This window comes from Genypterus blacodes, unplaced genomic scaffold, assembly GCF_046128005.1.
Source record: "Genypterus blacodes isolate CSIRO-AG114 ecotype Tasmania unplaced genomic scaffold, CSIRO-AGI_Gbla_v1 ptg000055l_1, whole genome shotgun sequence".
Classification (NCBI taxonomy): Eukaryota; Metazoa; Chordata; class Actinopteri; order Ophidiiformes; family Ophidiidae; genus Genypterus; species Genypterus blacodes.
Genome location: NW_027466867.1, coordinates 4422268 through 4449361, shown reverse-complemented (window position 1 = coordinate 4449361; position 27094 = coordinate 4422268). Strand labels below are relative to the sequence as shown.

General features: G+C 43.5%; 1 protein-coding gene across 1 annotated transcript; it reads left to right on the top strand.

Annotated features, from left to right (window-relative positions):
• Window positions 1–879: 879 nt before the first annotated feature.
• Window positions 880–17937, top strand: LOC143001994 (rho-related GTP-binding protein RhoN-like). Its single transcript, XM_076151901.1, has 5 exons — window positions 880–1219; window positions 2296–2383; window positions 12259–12368; window positions 14759–14893; window positions 16957–17937. Exons 1-5 carry the CDS (start codon window positions 1115–1117, stop codon window positions 17209–17211), a joined length of 693 nt encoding a protein of 230 aa, XP_076008016.1. The 5' UTR covers window positions 880–1114; the 3' UTR covers window positions 17212–17937.
• The last annotated feature ends 9157 nt before the right edge of the window (window positions 17938–27094 follow it).

Sequence of the window (27094 nt, the reverse complement as noted above, 5' to 3'; positions counted from 1 at the left end):
ACACACATTGCCTTTCATTCCTCTTGTGGGACATTAGGGTAAATATCAAATATAGAAAAGACCCCGAGAGCACAAATCCAAATCCATCTATCCATATCCATCAATGTAAACACAGGGTGGCGATAAAGGGCTTTGAATAGTCGAGCTACGTGCGCGCAAATGCTCATGGGCACCGAAATCTCAATCATGAATCCATACTTTTGCTTTCTGACAAGATAAAAATCGATAATGATGACTACATAGTGTTCAATGCTTTTGAATGTTTTCACTTTTACTGTGCTGTGATATTAGATTTACACTATTCTGTAATAAGACATTAATTTAATGGAGATATAAACTAATAACTTTTAACTAATGACTGACTATATCAATGATTGAGTATAAGAAGAATAAGCCGAGTCATTTCCATCTCTTTCCAACTTCAATGTGAACTTCAATCTTATTTTCCATCTTGTAAAACTCGCGCCTTGATCATCATAATTTAGCTCAAATGTCTAAAATGACCTCTCTTGACCAAGTCTTCATTTGTTAGGGTCATTGCCTGTCAATCAAGACTCAAATGGTTTTAATCTCCACTGACTACTTAAAAAAAACCTGACACAATAAAATCCTGTCTGTTGTTCTATAGAGGGGATGAAACAGCCACAGTCAGGTAACAACCGGAAATAGTGTGATTTGGTTTTCAAAATAAAACCACAGAGACACGTCGCATATCAATAATCAATGGATGAAACGGATCTATCAAATATGGTCTGTGATGATCAACATATAACCGCCAACCTGGTAACAACACATGCCACATCTGCAAAACATATTCTTACTTTTGCGTGCTGTTATTTTGAAAACCCCAAACAGATTCCGTCTTTAATATTTCGTCTTGACAGAAAGCATCAGTATGTCGCCTCACCGGTGGCTCGGCATCATTACGCAGAGCATGAATCCAAGTTCAGACCGCTGCAGCCTGTGGAGCTGAACTTTGTCTCATCTGGATGTAAAGTGCTTGAGTTCTTAGAGAACAAGAGAAACATTTTGGCCTTTGCCCTCTTCCGCTTTTCTTACCGCGAGGATCTAAATGACCAGTGGGCAGCCGCGCAGGAACTCTCAGTGATACGCGATGGAGAGCAAGGGAGTGCGCCGCTGTAAGATCGTGGTGGTCGGCGACACGCAGTGTGGAAAGACGGCTCTCCTCCACGTCTTTGCCAAAGACTCGTACCCAGAGGTAAGACCGAGTTTAATTCAGACAAGAAAACATACTGTATAATCGCGTAAAAACCCGGAAACAGAGCAGATGTAAAGTCCCTCAACACACGTGTCATCCACACCAAACGTGCAAAAACGATTATTAATTTCCCATAATATCGAACTCACAGATAACTGACATTCTATTATATGATTTCATTTGATTTGTTGTAATGTAAGATCTTCGTCGTGACGCACTGCGCGCTTTGCTCCCCAGATGGGATGGGATGTGCTAATAGAGGAGTTCTGATTCTTTTTTCTTTTATTCGGGGGGGCGCGGGAGGTTAATCGATCTTCAATGTTAATCATGTGACAACCTGGACGAATAAACCAAAATATGTTCCTTACACGGATCGTTGCTCCTGCTGTGCCAAAGCGCGCAGAGCCGGAGCTCCGTGCGCTTTTGCGCATAGCGCAGCTGGTGGGAACGTTGCCTCGGGGTGGTTTGCTTGATCTGTAAATTGCAACAATGCTGGTTTGAACACAGCAGCAACCTGTGTGACGAAGTGGCTTTGAGCAACACATACCTGTAGATTTAGTGTGTTAGATCACGTGAGGAAGAAATATGTAATCACTTTGTTTATTAAAAAAACAACTCCAGCAACAATTAATTAAACAAATAAGAGGCTTGATGACTCTTATGTTTACTGACATCTAAATGACATAGCCAAATTAATGAGGCATCAGATACAATAATTAAATTAGGTCAAACTTAATATTAGACACACACAATTAATGCACAAAGACCTGAAATACTTCTATATCTGTACAAATGTATGTACAGATAATGAAAAAATTGTCATCATGTCGTCAGAATATTGTTTTGTGTGGTGCCACAATTAAACTGTTATGGATCATGAGATTAAACCACTTGAATATTAAATTTGAATCTCTGAGAATAGGTCAAATAAGCTTGAATTGACCTCATCTACTTTGAATTGGTTTCATCTACATGCAAAAACACACACACACACACACACACACACACACAAATGATCTGATTGAGGTTAAACTTGTCAAACGTCTCATCTGTGATCTGATTCTGTCTCATTTCAGAATTACGTTCCCACGGTATTTGAGAATTACACAGCCAGCTTCGAGATCGAAAAGCAGCGGACTGAGCTGAACATGTGGGACACTTCAGGTAAGACACGTTCAGATTGGGTTTGAATGTTTCCCCTTTGTATCTCTTCATGTTAAAACACCAAGAAGAAGATACTGGAGAACAAAATATACTATATCACCGCACTATTCATCTGAAAATGAAAGGCTGTGGTTTGTTTCTTTGCTGATGAATATCTTCGCTTCAATATGAGATACACTGATGTTTTGGGGTAAACACCATCGATCTCAATCACATGGAATCACTCAACTGACCCCAATGCATGAAATGCTGTCAGCTCACAGAATCATGAAGGTATAAGTGATTTAACACCAAATAGGGAACTATTACTTTGGTGACATCACAAAATCTATGTTGAGGGTGAGTGTGTGTGTGTGTGTGTAATGTGGCGCCAGTACTTTTACTTTAAGGATTTCAGGATTTCTTCTTTCACTGATTTGTTGATGTGGCTTTTTAAAACTACACCTTTATAAAACACCATCCGAAATTTATATATTTTTTAAAGGTTACATTTAATGAATATTTTGCTGCATTAGTTTAGTGCTTTCCGAGCTTAAACAGTCACATTCTTTCAATAACTTTCTCCCTTTGTCAGCCAGTAGCTCCAGTTCGTTCACACTTACGTAACAACGCCTTAAAACTCGTTCTCACACACTCACACACACTCCAGCATGCATGTGAACCCACGGAGACAGACCAGATAGACAGGCTGCTGGTTTCTGAGGCGGCGCTGCTTCTCGGTTTGGGGTGAGGTCGAGCCGCTGTGTTTGAACAACGCCCGCTCAAATTGTTGGTTGTCTCACACACACATTTCACACACCATCTCACAGAGGCGTTGGTGAGCGACAATTACAACGCTGGGACACTCAAACAGTCATTTCCCGGCACCATACACATACACACGCATTCATCTTTTGGTGTGCAACACTTGGCTGCATTATGTCATTAAAGCTGCAATCTGAACAATCTGAACAATCTTAATAGAGGGTTGGAAGCTGCTGTCACTCCCACACTGACTGACAGGCCATTTAATACACACAATACACCATATGATGTCTATATCTACTTAATGAATGTCCTAAGGTGCACTTGAACGCTTGTTTACATCAGCAATGTTCACTGGATGTAGGTTTAGCACACTTTTGCAGTCTACAATAGAACACAAGCAAGAACATTGTGTGTGACACGCTGCTCCCAGGTGTGAGTGTGTGTGTGTGTGTCTTCATGTACTATATGATTCAAGGTGTTTCTGAAAAAGGAGCCTGCACGCTCAGCAGATTTCACCTAAACCGTCCACATAAATAATGAAGAAAATCTATTTCTGCCCCTCGGCCACTGAGAGGGAAATTTTCACGGGTAAGAAAGCGAAGAAAGGAACTTAAGCAGCGCCGGGGCCAAAGTATAATTAATCGCTAGGACTTAAGTCGGGTTCCAGATTGTGAATGATCTAGTTTAGGGGATGTGATCCATGTCTGAGCCTCTGTGGGGGAAAGAGGAAGCGTTGTTTTTGCTTTCCCAGTGAACCTTCGAGCTATTCAGGCTCTGTCTCAGGAGGCAGGTGCATCGCTACATCACCACCTCCCTCTGCTAGCTGCTTCTTATTACTAATGACCAAACCTGTGTGCGTACAAGGCTGATGTGTGTGTGAGTGCGAGTGTGTGCGTGTGTATGCACAGGCATGTCCAGGCATGCATAAGAGACAGCCTGGCAAATGTTTGCGTGTTTTGTGTGTGTGTAATTGTGTTTGACGGTTGTCCAAAATATGTCAGTGTTGTTCTGTTGGGTAATTCCCAGTGTCTATGTCCCGCCCTAGTTTCCTGCCCATTAAAATGTGGTTTTGTGGGTGTGTGTGTGTGGTAAGGAAATAGAAATGAAGTCTATCTAGTTAATCATAATTAGATCATTAGATTTTACATATATGCTGTACATATATGAGGCATGTTAGGTTTGTATTATAATTTAAATTCTATATTAAATTTAACCTAGAAAATTCAGGAATTACCCAGAACACTCTAAAGATACTATATATACTGCATGAGTGTGTGTATGTGTGTGTGTGTTTGTGCGTGTGTGTGTGCTGGGGATGAAACTCTGACACGTTGGACGATGTCAGATCTACTCAGAAAATGCTTTGAGAGCTCTGGATCCTACTGAAAGTCTGAAACACAGAGGGGAAAAAAAGCCAGAACCTGTCAGAGATTTCCAGATGTAAAGCCGGAGCTCCTGAGCGGATAAGAGAGGAGGAGCCCACGCAGGAGGAGGAGGGGGGTTAGGAAGAAAGGGAGCATGCTGGGTGCTGGAGAGGACAGAAGCACCCTGCCAGCCGCCCAGCGTGCAGAAGAGCAAACAGTGGATTTAATTAATCAGCCTCTTGCTGTGTGACCAAACACTCACCTATTCTCCATCCGCACCCGCACCACCCACCATGGACTCATCCTCACGCCTCTTCCTCCTACTTTTAAACTCTCACACTCTTTCCTCTCCCTCTTCTTCTTCCTCCTGCATTCCTGCCTCTTTAATATTTCTTATCTCTCTCTTTCTTTCTCTCTTTTAATGAGATCTTGTAAGTCTAGTAGTTGTGTTGTTGCGCAATATCAGGGGATTCATTTAGCTGCTTTTTGGGTTGACGTAAATGAAAGAGGATGCGTACAGATAACGACCGCTTTGTTTCATGTTCAGTGGAGAATTACTGACTTATGTGAGCATAGAAAATAACTCTTAGCGCTCATAAATGCATTTATTAGAAAGGGAAAGCCAGTTGGCAGATACTTAACTAAGACGAAAACAAATTGGACACATAAACAAATGACTGTAATCACTCAGATAGTCTCTATAAAGAGGCTTCGGAAATTATTGAAAGGGGGAATTATTACTATTATTGTTCCTACTATTATTACTATTACTACTTATACTATTTTGAAACAGTCACAATGTTCTAATGTGCCAAAAAAGACAAGAACCCTGTGTGCACACTAAGTGAAAACAGCCCGTTAGTTTGCATTTCTGTGGGTGTGACCCCGAGTTAACCCTCTTTATGTTTCTTTCTCCATCTTTCCGTCTCTTTCCATCACTCTCAGTCTCTCCTTCTCTCTCCTCTCTCTCTTGCTCTGCCCCTGTCTCTCTATCCCTCCACTTCTCTGTCTCCATCTCTCTCTCTCTCTCTCTCTCTGTCTCTTTGATCACTTCAAACTCTGTTTCGTCTTTCCTTTCCCCAAATATCCCACCGTGGCCTTGACGACCCTTTGCTCCCTCGCATCCCCCTAAACATGTGAGACATCACACACTGCTCGCCATTATGTGCCGTGATAAACAAAAAGGACACCCGCCAGAGAAATGGACGGTGGGAACGGGGCGCTGAGTCATCGGTTCCTCGGCAGCGTAGCAGCTGGCATCAAACACGGCAACAATCTGCAGTGGTGGAGAAGGAGGATCTGCTCTGATATCACTCAGTGTGCTTTGTTCTTGCATTGATTGGTCAGAGCTGAACTGCATTCAAACTCGGGGCCCAAAGGAGAAAGCATCTGTTCCCCTCTATTATCAAGCAATTTCACCATGTACAACTTGTCAACAACTAATCAAAGCGTGTTCTTCTTCTTTGGTAAAAGCAAATAGGATCTTGTCCCTGACCGCCTTATTTCCTCTCTGCGGGACTGAAATAGCTGAAATACTCTGTTTCCTTACTGGCTGCCGGTTTCGTGCCTGCAGGGCATTCTGACGACAACAGCGACACGAGTCAACAACACACACACACACACACACACACAGGTTTAACAGCTGAACCTGTGAACGTTTGAGGTGAGAGTGAGTGAAACAACTGGCTCAACCTGCAGCGTCACCTCTTTAAACTCCAAGCCGGTATGGGAACGATCTAAAGGAACGATTGTGTCCCACAGGCACATACGCTTGCTGTATACACACACAAACACTTACACACAACTACCGTGGATATATATCACACACTGTTTTGAGACACATATCACTACTACGTGCAATGTCAATAATTTATAGTGCAGTACGCCCTTCAAAGTTCACTTGTATCCATCCATTTGTCCCAGCTTTTAGGACCCCACTTATACCCTCGCTCCTTGAAAGCACCATCAAGATGTATGCCGGGAGAGCATGCGTGTGTGTGAGTGTGTGAGTGGCACCTGGTTCCATGACAGGAACGAGTCAGGGACGCTGTTTTGTTGCGCTGAAACGTTCCAGAGGCTTCATGGGTTTCAGTGCAGATAGCGTTGAAATGGGTTTTTTAGTCCCGAGTGCTGCTGCGCGTGTGTGTGTGTGTGTCTATAAATTATGTGCAGGTGTGTGTACGGACATAAGTGCACGGAGAGATTTGAGGAGTAATAAAATGTAAAAATAGGGCAGAGAGACGGGTGTACGTTAGAGGAATGGAGTGTCAAAGTGCTCCGAGGCGAGTAGAGAGACAGAAATGAGACAGGAGGTCTGCTTGGTTTCGAGCACTACTGAGTCTCGTCTCTCAGCCCATTAGGAGACCCCGGGTACATTGAAAATCAATGGCCGAGATGTGTCTCTCTCGTCTCAGTCCCAGGGGGGTTGGGGGGGGGGGGGTCTGTCTGTCTCTCAGCTTCTGGTGCATGTGTAAGTATGCGGTCTGTCAGAGAGCCAGGAAGTCTGGACCAATTGTGGACACACTCACTTGTAAGTCACACGGCTCCTCTCCACAATCAGTGTACGCTGCCTATCAACGTGTTATGATTTGAATATAGTCACACGTCCGGTGACTGCTGGTCCTCAGTCTGAAACACCCCCAGATGGAGTTCAGACAAAGCGATTCCACCACAGAGACAAACTAGCAACTGCAATTTTGGATTTTTTAGTAGAGTTCACTTCTATTGTCTGTATTATCTCGTAAACAAGTGTTTTTGGAGCAGATATTTGGTTCAGAGGTTCAGCTCATCCGCACGTTTGAGCGTCAGAGTCGAACATAAGGCCGCCCTGGCACGGATGCCACATAAAAGCACAACAGGAGACGGGAGGTTTAATGATAAGAGGAGAAGCCCAGATGTCATTTTGTTCCCTCTTGTCATTAATTTCAGGGGATTCCTGCAGGATTACTGCTGATTTCAGGGGAAACATGCTCTCCCTGGCAGCGCCGCTCGCCCTCTGTGCCCGGTGGGTTAGAAATACGCCAGAGAATCACGCCGACTTCTTCACAGGAATCCAGAATCTGATCACTTTAATCAGAGGAGAGAAACCTGATTACCCTCAAAGCCAGGGGGAAACATTCCTCCTGCTGAAGCGCCTCTGAGCCGGTGACTTAGATTTCATTAGACACTTCAGTAATCACATTCCTTCCACACCACCGGAAGGACAAAAGTAACAAAGTACGCTTACTCAATTACTATCAAGTACTATCCAATACATTTATCTGACAGCTGTAGTCCTACTACCTCCGACTTCACTTGGTGTATAGTTACAAAGTATAAATACCTGATTATAGTCCTTGAGTAAGTTTCGGGGGGAGAATTTGTACGTTGCACTTTTTCATTAAAGCCGTGCGACTGTGACAAACAGTATTAAAACTAAAATATGAACTGACTTTATGGTGCTTTGATGGAAGCTGCGAGAGGAAAATGTCAGAGTGATAATTAATATTGATTCTGTGCGCAAACATGTGTGTGTGTGTGTGTGTGGACAAAGTTGTTTGGCTGCTGCTCACAAATAAAAACTAATAAAAGAACACCTCCCAAAATAAAGAAGCAAACAAGGGTTTAATAATGAGTTTTTACAAGTTCAGACAAAAGGTTTGGACTGTATGCCTCCCTGCCTTTCGTAATTAAAAACACAGGCCTGGAGCCCCGAGCGCTCATTAAGAGGCGGTTCAGCCAGAAAGACGTACGCAGGAAAATCTTAGACCCTCAAGGCTGAATTTCCCAAATAGTCTGGAGTACATTTACATAGTCAAACCATGTTAGGCCTGTAAATCTGGGAAATGTTGTGGGTAATTATGTGAAGTGATGCTATCCTCCTCGTCCTGATCACATCCTGGTTAGTGTCTGTGATCGGTGTCTGGGGATGAACACCTGCTGAAGAGGGAGAGATTAAAGGGCTGCATCCCGTTAGTCTCCTCCTCTGTCCTTAGAACCTTTCCCCAAGATCGCTCAAATGCAGCACCAGCGTGCACACAGAGTGACAACACCATTTTTCTTATAGGTACTGTTTCTTTAAGGCCGCCTACTACCTATTGGTTAATTGAGCCTCGTGCTGGAGGGGCATGTCTAACCATTCCTGTTAACCAATCGAAAACCAGGGTCAGTTCAGGACCCATGGCTCCGTCGTCTCGGATACATTTCTATAGGTATAAACCTCAAATATCATAGTCCTGCGTCCTGACATACAAAAGAATTCTACATACATTACATCATCTTCAATCGCTTTTAAAACGGCTTCAGCAATGAGACGTCAAGCCTCAATTCTTTCATCAACGAAGCGATTTCTGCCATTTATTTTGCCTCAACGTGACAAACAACTCCTCACACCGGAAACCAAACGGGATGATTCAACCACAGTGAACACGATCCATGGACACAGTTGAATCACTGTTTACAGACTACACACTGTCAATCAGTTCAGCTCTGAGAACTTTTGAGCATCTTCTTTCTAAGTTTGATCCTGGTTTGCACAGAAGCAGATGGGCTGAGGCTGAGCTACAACAGAAGGGAATCTTCCCATGAGGGGCATCGTGCTACAGGTCCCAGAGAGGGGCCAAAAAAGCTCACGGATCAATAAACATTAGCTGCTGATCCCGTGCCGGACATGGATTCGTTGACATCATGGTGCCTTGAGGCTTTTGAGTGTGTGTGCGTGTCAGAGTCCATGAAGACTTGTGCGGCCGGACTCAGTTTTATTTTTTATTTATCTCTCGATTCCCTGAGTTTGACGGGGAAGATGACATCATAAGGATTGATAAATGATAGTGAAACTGCACACATGTGAGGAAAAACAGTCTAGACCTTTATTAAAATCATCAAAGAACAATCTAGAAGGCATGCCAACCTCTCTACAGCCCCCCTTGGGTGTTGCTAGGATTCTATATTCGATTTCAGCTCGGCTTTGTCAGTTTCTATAACAACTGAGGAGAGGAAATGCAGACGGACCCGAACCTCAGGAGATTATCGGTGCTTGTTCAGGCAGGTAGAATTTACGGCGGAGGTCTCGGAAATTATCAAACTTTTAATGACAGCCGAGGCATCAAAATCTAACTCCTAAATAAACAGATAACGCTGAGACGAAGAGGGAACTTACTGAAGATTGTTCTCTCTCTTCTGCTCGAAGTGTGTACGGCCTTGTCAGCACCACTGACAGCTCTCGTAAACGTTTCGCTGCACATTTGCCATTGATTACTGAAACATTTGCGGAATCATTTGAGTGCCACGTCGGTGTAATGTGTTCTGGCTTTTACGGCGTTAGAGGGAAAAACTGCAGCGGAGAGAGAGTCAGTATAGAAACACTTTTAAAGTTATATAGAGCATAATGGACGTTTCAGCAATTTATTATTCTGAATTCGCCTTGGGAAAGGTTTGCGAGGAACGTAATGCAACTGGCCCCGTGTGAACTTTTACACAGAGACTACTGCAACAAGTCAATGTCAAGATAAATCTTCAGATGGAATCAGATGTTTGAGCTCCAGTACCAATGAAGTACTAATTTGTGTTGTCAATGTGAATTATGAGAGTAATACAAGGGTTGTTATGGTTATCACCTCCCTGGCTGTGTTAACGGCTGCTCCACTTACTGCTTAGAACCTTAATAATCAACTAATTCAGTCATTGAGGTACAAAACCATAAATGTCAACATTTGATCCATCTGAAAGCAGAAAAAGTGCTCAGATACAGGAGTTTACACATTTAAGTCATATTTATATGGCTTGTCTTAATCCATATAACTTCCTTAAGTGTGTGGGCAGATATATCATTTGTTCTTTTGCAACAGTCGGCACCAACACTAATGATAGCAGCTGACCGAGGAGACATTACTCTTCTTCTGTTGTAAGCCTATATGGGCCCGGGTGTTCTCGCAAAAAGTGCTCGGCAAGCAAGTCTGCAAACGACTTCTTTTACAGCGGCGCGTCCTGTTGCCCAGATTCACCCGGCAGTATTTTAGAAATGCACTTTGCTCACCCTCAGGTAAGAGCTCTTATCGTAAAAAAACCCCCAAATGTAATGACGGTAATTGTTGTTTTCTGTTTGAATGACGCGTCCATTACTGGATATAAGGGACAAAAAAGTCAATTAAAGAGGAATTGTCTAAAAATACAAAATTCCAATTAAAAATCCTAAAATTTTGGAGTGAAAAAATGTTAACAACTTCCGCGTTAAAGTGCGTCTATGTGCCCCCTGCTGGTCATACCGTATATTGCAGCATGGCTTGGCACATTTTGGACAGTGCGGCCTTGGCATTGTTGCATTCACTCCGAAAAAGTAAAAGTTTTAAGCTTGTAGTTGATGACAGCTGCTCTGCTGACAGTGTGGAGCTGAGCTGCAGCTGGTGGAGCTGCTTCGGTGGGTGTTTGTCCGTGTTTGTGTGTGTGTGTGTGTGTGTGTGTGGAAGCTGAGCAGAAAGCGGGTGGTTTGAGAGGAAGGCTGTTGGTTACACTTCGTCTCTCCCCTGCTTCCTTCGCCTGTCGTCCAATGAATCATCCATGTTTGCTACGCGCTCCTGTGTGTGTGTGTGTGTGTGAATGGGTGTGTGTGTGTGTGTGGGAAAGTATAGAGCAGCAATTAGAGGGAAACACAGGGGAAAGGAAGGTGGTGTGTGCCGTTTTTGACCATGTAAACACATATTTTCATGCACACATGCACGGTTTGTTTTGGGTCACATTCTCACAGCACAGCACAGTCAAATGAGTGTGAACGTGGCTGCTTATTAAAGCACGTGCGTATCTGCCACCATGTTGTACTGAAGGCAAAACCTCTTTTGTATATTCCTACTGGTTATGATGACATTTATTCACAAACATAATTGCTAATATCTATATTAAACTTCTTAAATCAATTACTAAACCTATAACGAGTTCTAATACTTTTTTAAATCCTTACTTTTATTTTGTTGATCAACTCTAGAAAGCCCTCAGCATTTTGTGAGGAAAGATTTGATTGATTTGATTTACTGATGAAAATTTATGGAGCTCTTTAAAGGTGCAATAAAAGTGTGTGTGATGATATTATGTTAATTAGGGGAATAGAATATTAGCAAAACTAGTAGGGAAGAAGAGAAGGTCATAACTTTCAAAATGAGACCAAGTTGTGGAAGAAGAATTTTGCTGCCTCACAGAACTCCATGTTTGGGACTAAAAACAAGAAAGAATCCTGAATTGTGTTTTAAATTGTGTGTGTGTGTTTGACAAAGGCTTAGAGTCACTCGGGTTCTTTTGCGAATGTCCTGCCGAACAGATTTTTGTTAAGCCCTGTGTATGGTGACAAAAGGGACGCAGTATTGGTGACAATAAGGGAAAGGCAGAGAGAATGTTGTCCCCTCTGGGTAGGAATGTGTCCCCTCGCCTGAGCCACAAAGCCTGATTCAGACGGGCCCCAGGCCAGAAAGAAAACAAGGCCATTCTGAACTGAACTGCCAGGTGACGCTTTGTGCGAGTCGTTCATTATATCACTGTCACATGTCCGTCTGCTCAGCACCGCCGCGCTCACACAGGCCGAGAGGATCGGGGCCTTCCGTGTTCGTTTCAAAAGCAGTGAATCACACCCACTCATTGTCATCTGCAGAGTAGGTTAGCGCCTGGTAATTACATCTAATCATAGTTATTATTGCCAGAAGTGCAGTAATGACTCATTCTGTGGTATAAAAGTTAACTCTGAAAGCAAAGTACATGAAATGCCTTTAGTTGCATCAACGTGTTTTATCTTCTCGTCTGCAGGTTCGGCTTATTATGACAACGTGCGGCCGTTGGCGTATCCCGACTCGGACGCGGTGCTCATCTGTTTTGACATCAGCCGCCCAGAGACGCTGGACAGTGTGCTGAAGAAGGTCAGTCACACATTATCGTCATGAATGCCACCAAAAACAGCAAATTCGATTTAAAACATTTTTTGTTTTATTGCCGATGCATTTTTATGTCTTTTTTTTCTTAATGAGGTTTTATTGTGTTTTGTCATATTTCTGCTTTTATTTATTTTTGTGAATTTATCAATCTAAATTTATGGTATTGGCCACAAAACTCCGGATTCTTAAGTGGATAACTCTTAATCTTAATTTCTACTAATAAATCTCCAAAATCGATCACATTGCATCATTTAAAACATTTTCCAACATTGTTATATGATTAAGACTGATTCATAATTGGGAGCCTGAGGAGCCGGTGAGGCGTTCAGGGGTCACGTTGCTGACACTTTAGTAAACTAGTCGTCCTTTCACTACATTCCTCCACTCAGCACCATCACTCATTATTGACATCATCAAAGCCCAAACCAACCCGCATCTTTCATGGTGGATGAATTCTCACATCAACTTGGGGGTCCAACTTGAACCCTGACCCCCACGAGATGCCCTGAGCTCCTCTCGTCAATAGCGGTGAATGTAACGCCGGCACAATGCATGCACGGGATGCCAAAGTGACACGTCGGGGGCGTCACTCTACACAACATAAAGACTCTCTCACACTCCAGTGTTGTGGGTGTTTTCATTTACCTGTCATGATTTTGGGAAACTTAATTTCCATCTCCAGGCTTCTGTTTTGAAAGCTCTCAGCCTCTAAATCCTTTTCTCTCTTCGTTGCTAAGCTTGAAAAAAAAATACTCCCCGACTCGCAGCTTCTCCATTTTCTTTCCTTTGTTCTCCTCAGTCGCTCCTTTAAATCTCCCACACTCGCCCGGTCTCTATGTCGGTCTCATCCCGTGTTCCCTGTTCTCGCTGGATATTCCCATCCCAAACCCAAACTCGGCTACCTCCAGTCTCTTCCACTTCAACTCTTTCATGGCAGATGATTTCCCCCCGGCTTCATCTTCAGCTTTCTACATGATGAACTGAATGGAATTTTAAATATTCGATTCTTAGTCTCAAACCTACCACTTATTTATAGTTTTACATATTGGATCCGAGATTTCGTGGCAACACACACACACACACACACACACACACACACACACACACACACACACACCCACACACACACAGCGATACACAGAGAGAGAGAGAAAGAGTGAGATAGAGAGCATTGCCTAATGACGGAAGGAGTAGAATTGCAATCTCAACCAATGTTTGACGCTACATTCACATCTTTCTGCTCCGGCCGCCTGAAGCTATTTCCTATAGATTTATTTCCTATGGAGAATCTTTTACCATCATCTTAACGGGAAGTTGACATCCGTGTAGGTTTCGCCGTTGACAACAACAAGCAACCGTTCAACAAATCTTAATGCCCCACGTTACATCATACATGCATGTGTGAGAACAGATGACTGAGTGAATTTGTCAGTCGCCTCCATGTTACCCTTTGATGAGCCAGACTCTCAGCTCTGATTGCTCCCATTCTGCTCTCTATCTGGCCACTAAACACTCGCCCAATCCGTACATGACTGCAAACAATAAGCGCTCTTCCCATGAGCCTTTGTGACTCATCTTAATCACTGCCATTCAACCCCCGGTCGCACCCCGTTTGTCAGACGGGCCCGTTTGCGAGACAACGGCTCACTCTGCGCACGCCGGGGCCCGTAACCGCGACGGCACAAGCATCTGGGAGAAAAATGGCTTTTGTGAAGAGGGGAACAAATGGAGGAACAGAACAGCGAGAGTGGCTGCTTGTGACATGGTGTGAGAAGATAATGAATGATTCCCACAGAGCGCGCGAGAGAGAGAGAGAGAGAGAAGCTTTCATAGATCAAGTCCCGTCTGGTCTGTGTCATGAGTTCTCTCGTGCTGTGTGAGCTCATGCTGAAACAACAAAAAGCCACAATAAAGACGGGTTGTTGTCGTGTTCTCGGCGATGTTTCCACGTCTTGTTCTGTGTATTGTCGTATGTGAAATCATCAAGTAGAAGGAGGATTTACAAGGTGGAAATTAGAGCGAGTAACATCTGTAGAGTTGCAACATTTCGGCGCATGACAACGATGACAGAAACAATGGAGGGAATCGAGCTGAGTTTGATGAATATCCTCAAATGTGTTTAGCTCTACCCACCATTTCCTTCATCACTGGACTGTATCTTCATAGGAGAAGGAGCTAAAGTAGTTAAGGAAGTACACTTCTGATTCCACAGTGCCAAACAAAGGAAAGTTCCGGAGCATTTAAAAAGGATATTTGGATTGTGAGATCATTTCTGCCATTGCACGCAGCTGCAAAAACAAATCACGCCTCGAAAGAAAGATCAGCACTTCTGTATTTGATTCCTAATGCTCACTTTTGTCTCCTTCCATTCACAGTGGCAGGGCGAGACGCAGGAGTTTTGCCCCAACGCCAAGGTGGTGCTGGTGGGCTGCAAGCTGGACATGAGGACAGACATGAACGTCATGAGGGAGCTCTCCAAACACAGACTCATTCCTGTTACCCACGAACAGGTGAGCGGATGCGGGTTTTGATTTGTTCTTCTGCCAATGAGTCGATGAATCACGGATCGGCAAACATCAGCAGAGTCGAATTTAGCTTTAAATTAACTGCTGCACCCGCTACCGAACGCACATTGAACAGAGCGTGAATATTAATGTGAAAATCAGCATGCAGGGAGAAAAAAAGGGTTTGAGTTCTACTTTGGAAGTTCGAGAAAGTTCTGCGAAAGGCCGAATGAAAATAGCTTCTTAATAAGGGGAAGCTGTGTGTCTGACTGTGTACAGACGCCAGCAACCAGAAGAATGTATAAGAAATGAGAAAGACGTGAGGCGATGATTGGCATAAAATGAGCCGAAAGCGTTCAGGGAGGTGAAAGGAAATAAAAGCACCGAGTGATTCCAGAGACGAGGGAGGGGAGACAACATTGTGGCACAGGAAGTTTATGACGGGAAGAATGGCATATGAAACGCAGTATCGCAGTGTGTCGACATCGGAGCACACTTTGTTTATCATCGGCGTATCTGCGACGTTCATAACAAATATTTTTAAACCTACAATCTCTTTCAATCTATTTTTCTGCAGCCCTGACTCTCATTTGCCCAAACTAACAATGATTTACAGGCACATTTAACAGGATCCTCCACGACAAATGGCCGCCCATTACGTCTCCCGCCGCACGCAAACAAAAACATCTGAAAATGAGCTTAAAAAACAAAACAAACAAAAAGAGATATCGTCATTCGCTTCAGATCATAACGTCCACGAATATGAAAGCACAAGGAGCATAAAGGAGCTGAAAGTGAAGAAAGACGGTGATAAACAGCAGGAAGTGTGATAATACAGTTGTTTTGTTTGTGTCTTGGTGCGGTGAAGCAGTGGCGTGCATGAATTTGAATGGCCTATTTTCATGTAAATGTGAATTCCCCCTTCTTGGCAGCCCCTTTCTCAACAAATTAATATTTTCTCATATCGCTAAACAAAGTGAGGGTAACAGCCTTCACTGTCAGTAATGACATCCAAATTGGCCCGTCGGGATGTCAGATCTTCCCCGGATAAAGCAATTTGGCTCCACATCCATAGAAACCGTTGATTACTCCAAATGCATCAGTAGGATCTCCTAAAAATTTAACTCCAGCCATTTAAGACTTTGAAACTACTCAAACCCAAACCTTCTTTAACCTTGTTTGGCGGCAATGCAGTGTAACGTGATCAGAACTACCTTTGAAGCTCAATCTGTAATGAACTATCCAGACACGGCCGTCTGTATGTAACTTTAAGATGGAGCGTGAACTCGCAGCCAAACAGCTTTTCCGTAAAATAAGCTCCGTTCAAAAGGGCGACATCGCCTTCAACACAAAGCAAACGGCCTTTACATTTGAGCCACTCAATGTTGGTGTGATCCTCAGGGGGGGAGGTGGACGCTTGCCAGAATAAACTGTAGAAGAACTGCTTCAGGAAGTGGAAGTGGAAAAGGAGGCTCAAGGCATCACAGCATGTTTAACTTAATGTAAAAGCAGAATGCAGCCTCCTTGATTATGTTGCAGAGGAAGAATAATCCACCTCCTCCTCCAGACCTCCCAAGTGGCTGCTAGATATTTTCTTCAATATGGTAAATCTCTAACATCGATAGCTGAACACCCACGCTGCCGCGGCGTCCGTGTCTCACTGCCAAGGAAAGCGTCCAAAACGTCTGATCTCAGATTTGGAGAAAGAAGGAGTGTGAAGCAAAGTGATAGGAATTCAAAACGACATCCAGACAGACGGACGAGTGCTGCTGGAGAAGAGATTGTGTATTTCTAGGGCTCGTTTCCAAACAGGGGCAGTAGTACTCGCGCACACACACACACACATACACAATGGGAGAGGGGGAGAGAGAGAGAGAGAGAGAGAGAGAGAGAGAGAATCAGCTCCTATTAGCTGTAAGGACAAGCGCTCTACATTCCAGATGATGGCCCATAAACAAGCAAAACCGGCACATTCAGCGGCATTTGTGTTTACGTTTTGCTACTTTATCCACTGCTTCTCCCTCCACTGAACACTCCTGCATCCTCTCCCTCTCTCCTCTTGTCTTCAGGGCACTAACTTGGCGAGGCAGATCGGAGCCGTGGCATACGCAGAGTGCACCTCCAGGTACTCAGAGAACAGCGTCCGCGACGTCTTCCACGTCACCACCCTGGCCTCCGTGTCCCGAGTCCACCGGCCTCAGCTCAAGCGCAGCGGCTCTCGACACGGCCTGAAGCGAGTGTCCCAGCAGCCGCCTCGGACTGAGATTATCGAGCACCCCCCCGCCATCAGAAAGGACCGCGCCAAGAGCTGCGTGCTCATGTAGGGCGGGAAAGCGTGTGGGCGGCCAAGCGCACAAAACTTAATTTATTGGTGAATTCTTGTTACATCTTTGCACTGCATAAAAGGGACAATGTGATGAAGACGGGGAGCCCAGAACGCTACTGTGGACCTCTTTGAGCGAACGAACCTCTCATTGTTACTTTTCTTTGTGGCCCTGTTTGCTTTAGGTGAGGCCTTTTGCAGTGAAAACAACTGTTTGTCGTCGAGCGATTTACTCGAGGGAACGGACACGAACGGGTGAAAAAAAAAAATAACACTTTAAAAAAGAGAGAACAAGGAGCAGAAATCTAATCACCCTGAACGTAACACGGCTGGTCTCGACCTCCATTATGTTGTTCCCCCCGTTTTTGAAAATGCTATTCTCTCTGTTTAAGTGTTTACGTGAATGAAGCACAATAACATGCACGCAAAACTGTTTCTGAGTTAGCCGTTAAAATGTCAGGGACTTAACTCTTGTTGTTCCACTTCATATCATATCATGAGCTGAGGAGTCAAACTTCCCAGACGAAAAAAATAATCAAAAAGAGTCAAATTAACAGAATACTTTCTTAAACCACAAGTGCTTTTAACATGGACGTGGAATAACGGCTCACCACATACTACTGACGTGTTGTGAAATTAACTTTGTCCTGCAGCCACAGAGGGAGAAAGCAGGTGGCTGTTCTGTTGTACATGTGATACTGAAATAAAAAGAAACTTGCTCTGCTCAGCGACTGAATATCTCTCATATCTTCGTTTAGCCGTGACACACACGTTTCGGGGCCGTTTCTCCTCAGGAAAATACGCTTCAATGGGGGGGGGGGGGGGGGGGGGGGGGAACTTTGATACGAAGGTTTGGCTTTGGGGCTCGGCGGGGCTTTCTGGCTGTGAACGGTTTGTCTGAGGAGATTTAAACAGACAAGACGACACAATGTTGAATTCAAAGATATCGAATTTGAAAGGTAATAGCTGGATTCTCGGGGAGAGATTAAAAAGTCTTGGTTTGATAGAATACGCTGCTTCATCTCCTGCTGGAAACAAAGGATGTTCTCCTTCGGGAATCAAGGAAACAAAGACACTTTCTCCTCTTGTTTTAAGAAAATCAGAGTCTAGGGGTTCAGGGAGCAGAGCCAGCTTATTTCACCCCACACTAGATGCTTGGTGTATTCCTGTGGGAACCTTCCAATCTACTTTTCAGTTCAGTTCCTAGTCTGATCTTGCCGAAAGATAATGACATTATCTGATGAGTTTTCTGGAAATATCGGATGTGCTTCTTTTTAAAGACACCGTGATGTCTCCATGGTAGCACGATCCTAATCATCACATGCTCAATTAGTGCTGTTAATTGGGACTTTGAACCTTATCAGTATGACATCTTTGAAAGGTGTTATTATTACTCAGAATTTGGCTTTTTTTGTGTTTCTGTTACGGTTACCATAGTGTAAGTATTCAGGTCCGTTACAAACACATCGGTGTGAACAAATGAAGAAACCTTTCAAAGATACATTTGAACATTTGCTTCCCTTCGCAACAGAGACGAGGCGACACCATCTGGATGACCTTTATAAATCAAGCAATCAAGTGGTAGAATATTTAGGATGCATTTAAAGTCTGATATCTATTTAACTTCCTGATGAGCAAAGCTGTCGCTGGCTCTGCACCCTGTGCCCTTTTCTCCTTTACAGTCCACAGGATTCTCTGAATGATTGCTTTTGACTGGGAGCCAGTGCTAATGTACTGTATAAGTTGGAACTGATATAATTCACATATTTTCATTACAGAAGTGGTTGAACAGTGTGAGCGAGTGCACTGTAGGCATGCTTTAGGAAGTCAATATCAAGTTCCTTTGGGATTTTCATTATGAAATGTTGAGAAAAAGCAAACTATATGGCAATATTTCCATTATAGATAACTACCATACATCAGCTGAACACACATTGTCCATACTAAACCGTGAATACAGCGGTTATAGATTATATCCCTGATCCTGCTCCTCTGACCTTTAACTGCGTCTCTCGCTCATTGGTTCAGTCCGGGCCCAGCGGCAACCCGCTGCCTGTGTGAGCAACAGCAAAGTGACATTTCACAGCGTTGCTGCCATGTCGCTATGCGGGGAGTGCAAGGTTGCACCGCACGCCCGGGGGCCAAACCAGAGTCCACCTCCACTCTCCACTCCACAGGGAGAGAAGGACACACACACACAACAACCGACAAAACAGTATACATGCACCGTGTGACAACTTTTGCAATTATTTCCTGTTTGTGCTTGTGGATCTCATAATAATATCAGCCTCTATATTTACACACACAGTAAAGGGATATGCCAGCGGTTTTGCTTTAACGATTTTTGGGTCATTCATTTCTAAATGTTTTTTTGTAAGTTGCAGCTTTCTGGAGATATTTGGCATTCACTGACCAACATGATGTGTACACCATTATAGATCCCTGTGCTGCCACTTCTATAGCACCACAATTAAAGGTTACAACTGTGTTACTCAGCCGGTTCACACTAAAAAACACAGAGGTTTCCAGGCAACATAAAATCCATCTAATCCACACATAAGTATATATTCTATGTCTTTATAGTTATCGTCATGATCGATAGAATGAACCCCTCGAACTGGACTGTCAACACAATCTGATCTTATTGGAGTTGAATTCCCAGATCAGAGCTCTGACACACTGTAAACTCCAGTAATGATGACCTGGCCTGAGGCACTGGGTCAGCCTGCACTTTCCTTGGAATGTTTGTTGATGCTAAACAGAACACATATGATGTCACCCCGGAGTCGTCCTCGCCTCTGGGGCTGAAGCGAAGGAAACATATTGAACGCTCACGTCCTTCACCTGCTCCTTCAATGACACGCTACGCAAGAGGCAACAACTGTGGTCTCGCTCGAACGTGGCGGTCTCGCTCCTGGCTACGTGTTTGCAATGCTCTCCGTGTACGAGCCGGGCAGGCCGCAACACTTCACTACACATTATTACACTTCAATACAGAGCGGAGGAGAGTGAGGTTGTTGCATCATAGTTTAACCTGAGCAATGTTAGTAGAGCTGGAAGTGATCTAAGGTCCCAGGTTAGTACAAAAGGGCCTCATCAGCCTGTAAACATGCAGATGCAAAAGACCGCAGAACTCATGCATGAAACTTGTGGCATCGTATTTAAAATAAAGGCACTTTAATGCTGATAATTAATTCATGCCCCTTTTCCTCCAGGGTGAAATTGTCTTTGTCCTCTGGTAGGAATGTGGCTTCTCCCATAGCCAGGAGGAGTTAAGTATCTTCCTGAAGGATGCTTGAGTGGTTATTGACTCGCTGGAAACCGAACTGGACTCACTACACTGCAAAAACAGGAAGTCAAGAAAGTCTCGGGATCTTATTTTGCTGCGATTCAGCCTCATTAATAATTATAATAATCATATCAAGCTCCAAATGATCTTGATGATGACTCGTTTCCAGACGAAGGGTGCTGATTTGTGGCTGTTTAAACCAAAACTGACAAGAGATAAATATGAAAAGAAGTTTGGATGGTTGACAGGTTCGCAAAAATGTGAGACAAGCAGATGGCTGCCAAGAGTGTGAGTGAGTCACATGTTACTGAGTCTGTGACTGAGTCTGATTTCCTTACAGTATGTAAAATAAATGGTATAAGATAAGTGTGCAGACTTTATTTGAATGTGATCTATTATTTACTGCCACAGAAACATTTCGAGGCTTCAGTTGTTTCCAAGCTTGGCAGAAGTGGTAAAGACTGTTAATCTGTTTTGACTTTAAGACTTAAACAAGCTTAATGGAGTTCATCCAAATATCTCAAATGGAATTGCTTCGATTTCGCTCAAACTGAATTCTTTTTTATATTCTTTAAAGGTCAAAAAGGGGTTTTTGTTGGAAGAGTTTTAAAACTAGTCTTAAAAGTAGTTTTCATTTTACCCCATAAGCAAAGTTTGAATCAATTACTGTACTTTGTTTCCTGGCAACTACGAGCAGTTGTTCTGAGCCGCAGCCTTCAAGATGCAGAGCCGTGTTCTGCTTCAATACACCTGCCTAATCACACTGAGCTCACATTCGCACGTGAGACGAATACCAGCTGTAGAGTCTCATCAGGTGACAGTTCATGATAGAAATATCCCAGGTTTCAGAATCCAGACTTTGACCTTCCCTGCACGTCCTTGTAACATGTCGCAGCAACACGTAAATTAATGTGAAGTCACAGGCGGTCAGGTGAATAATTCACGTGTGATTAAGTTAATTGCAACATATAAAATTCATTGCACTTCCTGTAAGGGTAAGGAACTTTGTTTGGGCCCTTCTGAGCGAGGAGAAGTCCAGCAGTCTCTTCAGATGGATCGCTTTTCCACATTATTATTATATGCACCATTATCCTGACACAAACGCACTTTGCAGGGGGTCCATTTTTCATTTTAATCCCACTATAAAGAAGCACTGATCAGTGACCACCAAGGCTCAACCCTCCTGCATCTTTAATGCTTTTCCAGCTTGTACTGTGTCAGTAGTCGTAAAACTGCAGCCTAATGCTCTGTGAGCAGAAGACGACCGACACCACTGTTATATTATCATTTCATTTCTACTTCAATCCGTGCTTTTACTACCGGACAGCAGAGAAAATCACAGAAATAATCGCGGCAACAAGCATCAACTACCCAATACAAGCTGCACAACAGTGATGGCAGGGTAATGGTTGCCGTGTCAGTGGGGGAGAGCAAGTCATTAAAAATGCAGTACCCATTTAAACAGTATGTAAAATTGAGCAGATTAAAAATATATGTGCTCGGCTAAAGCTTCTCCTTCTGTTCTCTCTGTGCAACAATGAAGCCGGTGGATTTGTGGGAACAAGAAAGCACATACACATAACAAAATGCATCAACAACTGCACATGCAAGCACAGACACACACACACACACACAGAAAGGGGATGTTTTTGTAATTCAGCTTTCAGTAGTGTGACCCTTGAAATATTAACGAGGCGTAAACAAAGCGCACATTGCAGGGCCTTTGTTGTCAAAAAATGGTTTGGACCAACTACATAAATTCACCATCCGTCTATCTACAGAAAGAATCAATCTCACAGGGACGGATTTACTGGCAAAGGAAACGTGGCTCGAGGCACTTTGTTAAAGAGAATCACCCATGACAGTGTTTTGGGTTTTACCGAAATCCTGTGAAAGATCTCCGTCAGGCTGGAGGGCAGCAAGGAGTGAGAAAAGCAGCGGCGGCAAAGCGTGAGAGCAATCGGGGTCATCATCACAGACAAGTGCACTCGTTATTACTGCCTGTATGCTGCCTGCACACAACATATCAAACCTGCACCTAAAATAGCTGTATTAACTTGTTAAATCAATATTGGAGCATGACACTTTCTGCAAACTTGGGCAACAATATCCGTCTCTTCTATCTCACGCTGTTTACATTCATGTCTCCCACTCCTATCATGTGCTAATGCAGATTAAGGATTAAATGCAAATGTAAATGAAAAGCTCCCTATGCAACAATGTCCCTGGCAAGTTCGGAGGCGATTAGAGGAATGGTGCTCGTCGTAATTGACGTACAAACACACTCCTATTATAGCCCTGATGATGAGATGAGATATATTATGAATAACTATTAGTTGAGATTGCGAATTTACTATTTAATTTCTCCGCACGATAAGGAACAGCCTTTGATGGACACACACTCATGCAGAGAGTTTTTTCGTATCACACACCAGCGGAGAAGCATTGTCACAATAAATGGAATGAGGTACCGAGCGAGAAATGTCATAGCAACTGTAGAGGAAACACAGAGATCTGCCTACGCGGTCACGCATCTTGTGACATTGCGTTACGCTGAAAGATCTATTTTTCCTTTTTTTTTCAGCCAGAGTGAGAAAGAATACACTTTTATCTCCGACAGCGTGCAGAGTAGAAAGGTGAGTAAACACACATTCTTATGTAAGGGGTTAAAAACAACAGCGGTCACTCTCCGCATGGTGTGTTTGGCTGGGGGGTAAATTACTGCCCTCAGGTGTTCAGAGCAAATGCCAATCTGCTTGTACTGTACGTGTTAGCATACACACACACACACACACTTGCAAAGACTTGCATGCAAACAAACATGCTGAAACATTCCAGATGGCCAAGCAGATTGTTTTGTGCTAATTTCCCTTGTGAGACATTTCAACAGAAATATCATCCACTGAGGGTTCACTTGGCCTCGGCTGAGACACGGAGACTCAACAACTCACCTAACAAGCAAACCTACTTTAAGACGAAGACCTCCTCACACATGACGCGGCCTTAACTCATTTAGTGATGAAGGTGCTCAGACCCAAAGCCATCTATCCACAGAGAAGCCTCGTGACCGACGAATGCCTGAAGACCAAAGACCAAAGACTGCCAGAGACGCATTTGAGTCCAAAGTTGATGGAGATAATGACGTTACAATTACGTACCACTAAAAGTCATCATCTGTACATTTACTGTATTTATCTTAATGTCATTTTGTAGAGCGTAAAATATAAGAACAACAATTATTATTTGTTCTTGTAGTCTGGCTCAGAAATGATCAGTCAACCCCTTTGATTGTGTTTTTTAATGGGAATATTCTAGGTCTCTTTTAACTTATTTGACACACATTTGAGCCAAATTCAACCCCACATGTTGTATCTCTTGTTTGTTAAACGAGCACAATACAACAATTCTTCAGTGAATTGTGTCGCCGTACAAACGGTACAAAGCGCCGTGACGCCACCACCTCTCATGGCGAGTCGCTGAGCCGGACGCACGCTCCACTGCGGCTCAGCGCGGGGGAAAAACCAGCTGAGTGGAGAAAAGCCACGTCTGCCATCACACATCTGGCATTTTCAATTTGCCTCAGAGCAAAACACGCTGACATTCCCATTTCTCCTGGCCTCCTCCTCTACTTTCTGCCACCTGGCTTTACAGATGAAACGCGTCTTCGTCGTCATGGAAATGAATGACACTGACAGCAACCAGATGTTTACGGGACACAATTAGCAAAGTTGCTGTTATTCATTTCCATTCATCTTTCCGGAATTGTCTTTAGACTTGGGGTGTGCGTCTGAAAAAGGTTACAGCCTTCCTGGAAAATCCGATTCTATATCAAAAACTCTCGATTAAACGTGCGAGCATGCGGGCCTATATCACAAACATACTGTATGTAAAAATGATGAAGTATCCCTGCTGCAGCGGATATGCTACATTACACACCGAGCGCTACGTGTCAAGAAATAAATCAGATTATTAACACAGCAACACATTGGAAGTTAGTCATTTGTTTGGCCTTGCAGCAGCACCTACAGTATGTGGGGACTGTATAGGGTGCAGTCATTCAAGCGTAGAGCAGCGTCCTTGAGGCACAGTTGCTCCATCATTCGCTCATTCCTCTAGAGGAGTTGAAAGTGGCCTACAGGAGCAGATTGTCTGTCCCTGAAATGTGTTTTTTACTCATGGGCTTCCACAGGATTTCACTGGGCTTTGGCTTCTCATCACATTAGCTCCAGTTACTGCATAGTTAACAATGACAGGTCTGCAGACCAGCGTCCTATCCTGGGGGAGGAGGAGTTTGTGCTATAAGTAGAAGCATACATTATTTAGCTGCTTGTGTTTTCCCATATGTGAGGAAACACTGAGTAGATGTTGTTTGGGGCTTGATGTGAGAGCTCGACGAGAATGAGGCTCATTTTTAACCGAAGTGACAGAAGTAGGAGGGGAATGGAGTGACCAGTACAACTCTCAAGCTTCAGCACAGGATGAGTAACTGGCCAATCAAATTATTCCCTTTAACTAGGAAACAAGTCTGATGAGTCTGTCTATTACATTATCAACTGGACAAAGAGTCTTTGGTCGCAGGAAGAGATTTGAACAGAGATCATACTGTAAGAGTACTCTGTTACTCACTACTTTTACAGGATGGAATGTCCGTTACTCAGGCAACTAATAGGATTAAACAGTTAAGCATGATGTCATTAGTGATGTCATCTAGCATTTAGTCCTATAGAGACGGCTTGTGTACATCAGTAATCTGACTTTCTTTCATGAGCTGTTTAACACAGATGTAAAACACCACAATTATATGCAACGCTGACAAACTTGCTTCTTAGAATGAAATGTCTGTGACCCACAGTTTCAGAAGAGTAAGACTGTGCTGTATGTTACAAATGAGAATCTGACTCCTGTCTAATTTCTGAGAACACCAATTTGGAAAATCCAACATTAAAAAGAGCAAGAGAGAGGTCAAGCTCTGTATTAGTCCAAACTATAAAAAAATCCATTTGAATTCAGTAAAATAAGGCTTCTTTCTGCATATCTGCTAATATGTTTATCCAATATATCTGATATCGGCCCATGATATTGAGCAACATGAAAAAGTTGATGTAGTATTGAGTTTTACCTCAAATAAACACAATCATATTCAAGTAATTAGATTTGACTCAGTAGAGTAGCAAGATCGGTGCACTGAGAGAAAATGATTCATCTGACCTATCTTTGTTTAGTTACACAAAGTCCTTTCACAAATGAAAATGTTACATCTGTTTGACCTTCTGCAGCACTATGTTAATGAAGCCTAATGGGACATGCGCATTGTATCACCTAGGTTACGCCAGAGCCTGTACTCTGCGTACAGAGGAGGGTCACTGTTGTGCCCTCACGGCTCCTTCCTCTGAATCTGCTCTGGCTTGTTTTATTCCCACACACTGGCTGTTCAATAATTCAAGAGATGTCTTGGCAGAGCCCGATGCAGCCCCCCCTCCCCGATCTTGTACACACTGCCCCTCTTCAGGAACGATACAGGCTTCCCAGAAAGCTTGTATACACCGGGGATTTGCAGATGACAGTGAAGCCGTGCTCTTACAGCGGAGAACACAGACGACACGGGCTTATTAAAATACATAAGACCTAAGATGTCACATAACGCTGGGAAGTCAAGAATAATACACCAATGTTTCTTTTGCTGAATCCCCTTAGGATCTAAGTGGATGTGCTGAGAGGTCTCATCTCTCAGCTGTAGTCAAAGGTTAAGATTTCTCATTCTGACCTGCAATGACTTTCATGTGGTGTTTGTCCAAACAAAAGGTTAACAAATAAATGCTGCCCTGTGCAAAGCACTAAGAAGTAAGTTATACTGTCAGTGAACTCCCATTTCTGTTATTAATCCAAATACATATCTATACTTCTACTTTACATCCTATCCACAGGGCCTAAACCTCTCTTCACTGTGCAGAATATGCATGTAATGAGCAGCTGTAGGCGTGTAACTGTAAAAATGATCTTTTTCAATCATTCCAGCATTTTATTATAATAATAGCACGTACCAGTCAGTTTAGGTTTGCAAGCGTGACTCGAAACCTTCCGAGTTCCTTCATTATTTAAGATACGGTATTACCTGAAGCTGCAGGTTGAAGTTGTTAGAGGGAAGCGTGAGAATTCCGGAGGGATTTCTCTGAATCAGAGTCAAATCAGGTGAAGTAACACTGGAATGTGAGCTGGGGAGTCTTGCGGCTCAATTTTTACTGCAGATCACAAAGGAGTGTGAAGCGCAGAGGTTACGAGCGGACACATTTAGACATTGTTGTGTTAAGATACAAAGTTCGCCGCAAGAGCACAAGACAGACCCAAAACTTCAGGTGTGTTCTTCTAAGTATTGTCTCAGTGCTTTGGTTGCTGAGAAAGGCCTGTATTTGGTCTCAAAGGAACATTAGAACCACACACTTCTCCCTCCAACATAGACAGAATTGATACACTTTGCTCGACACACACCAAGATGATGACAGACACACTAGGATCAAGCCAAACTCCAGCAGCTCCCTATCTCTTATTGTCTTAAGGCAGTAAGGCACGGGTGTGTTACTCTCTTGCATGAGATTTT

Bases quoted from the DNA above. Each gene is read 5' to 3' on its own strand.
- LOC143001994 (XM_076151901.1), top strand. From the start codon at position 1,115: ATGGAGAGCAAGGGAGTGCGCCGCTGTAAGATCGTGGTGGTCGGCGAC. The intron at 2,384-12,258 runs GTAAGACACGTT...TCTCGTCTGCAG, and splicing joins GAACATGTGGGACACTTCAG to GTTCGGCTTATTATGACAAC. The intron at 14,894-16,956 runs GTGAGCGGATGC...TCTTGTCTTCAG, and splicing joins TTCCTGTTACCCACGAACAG to GGCACTAACTTGGCGAGGCA.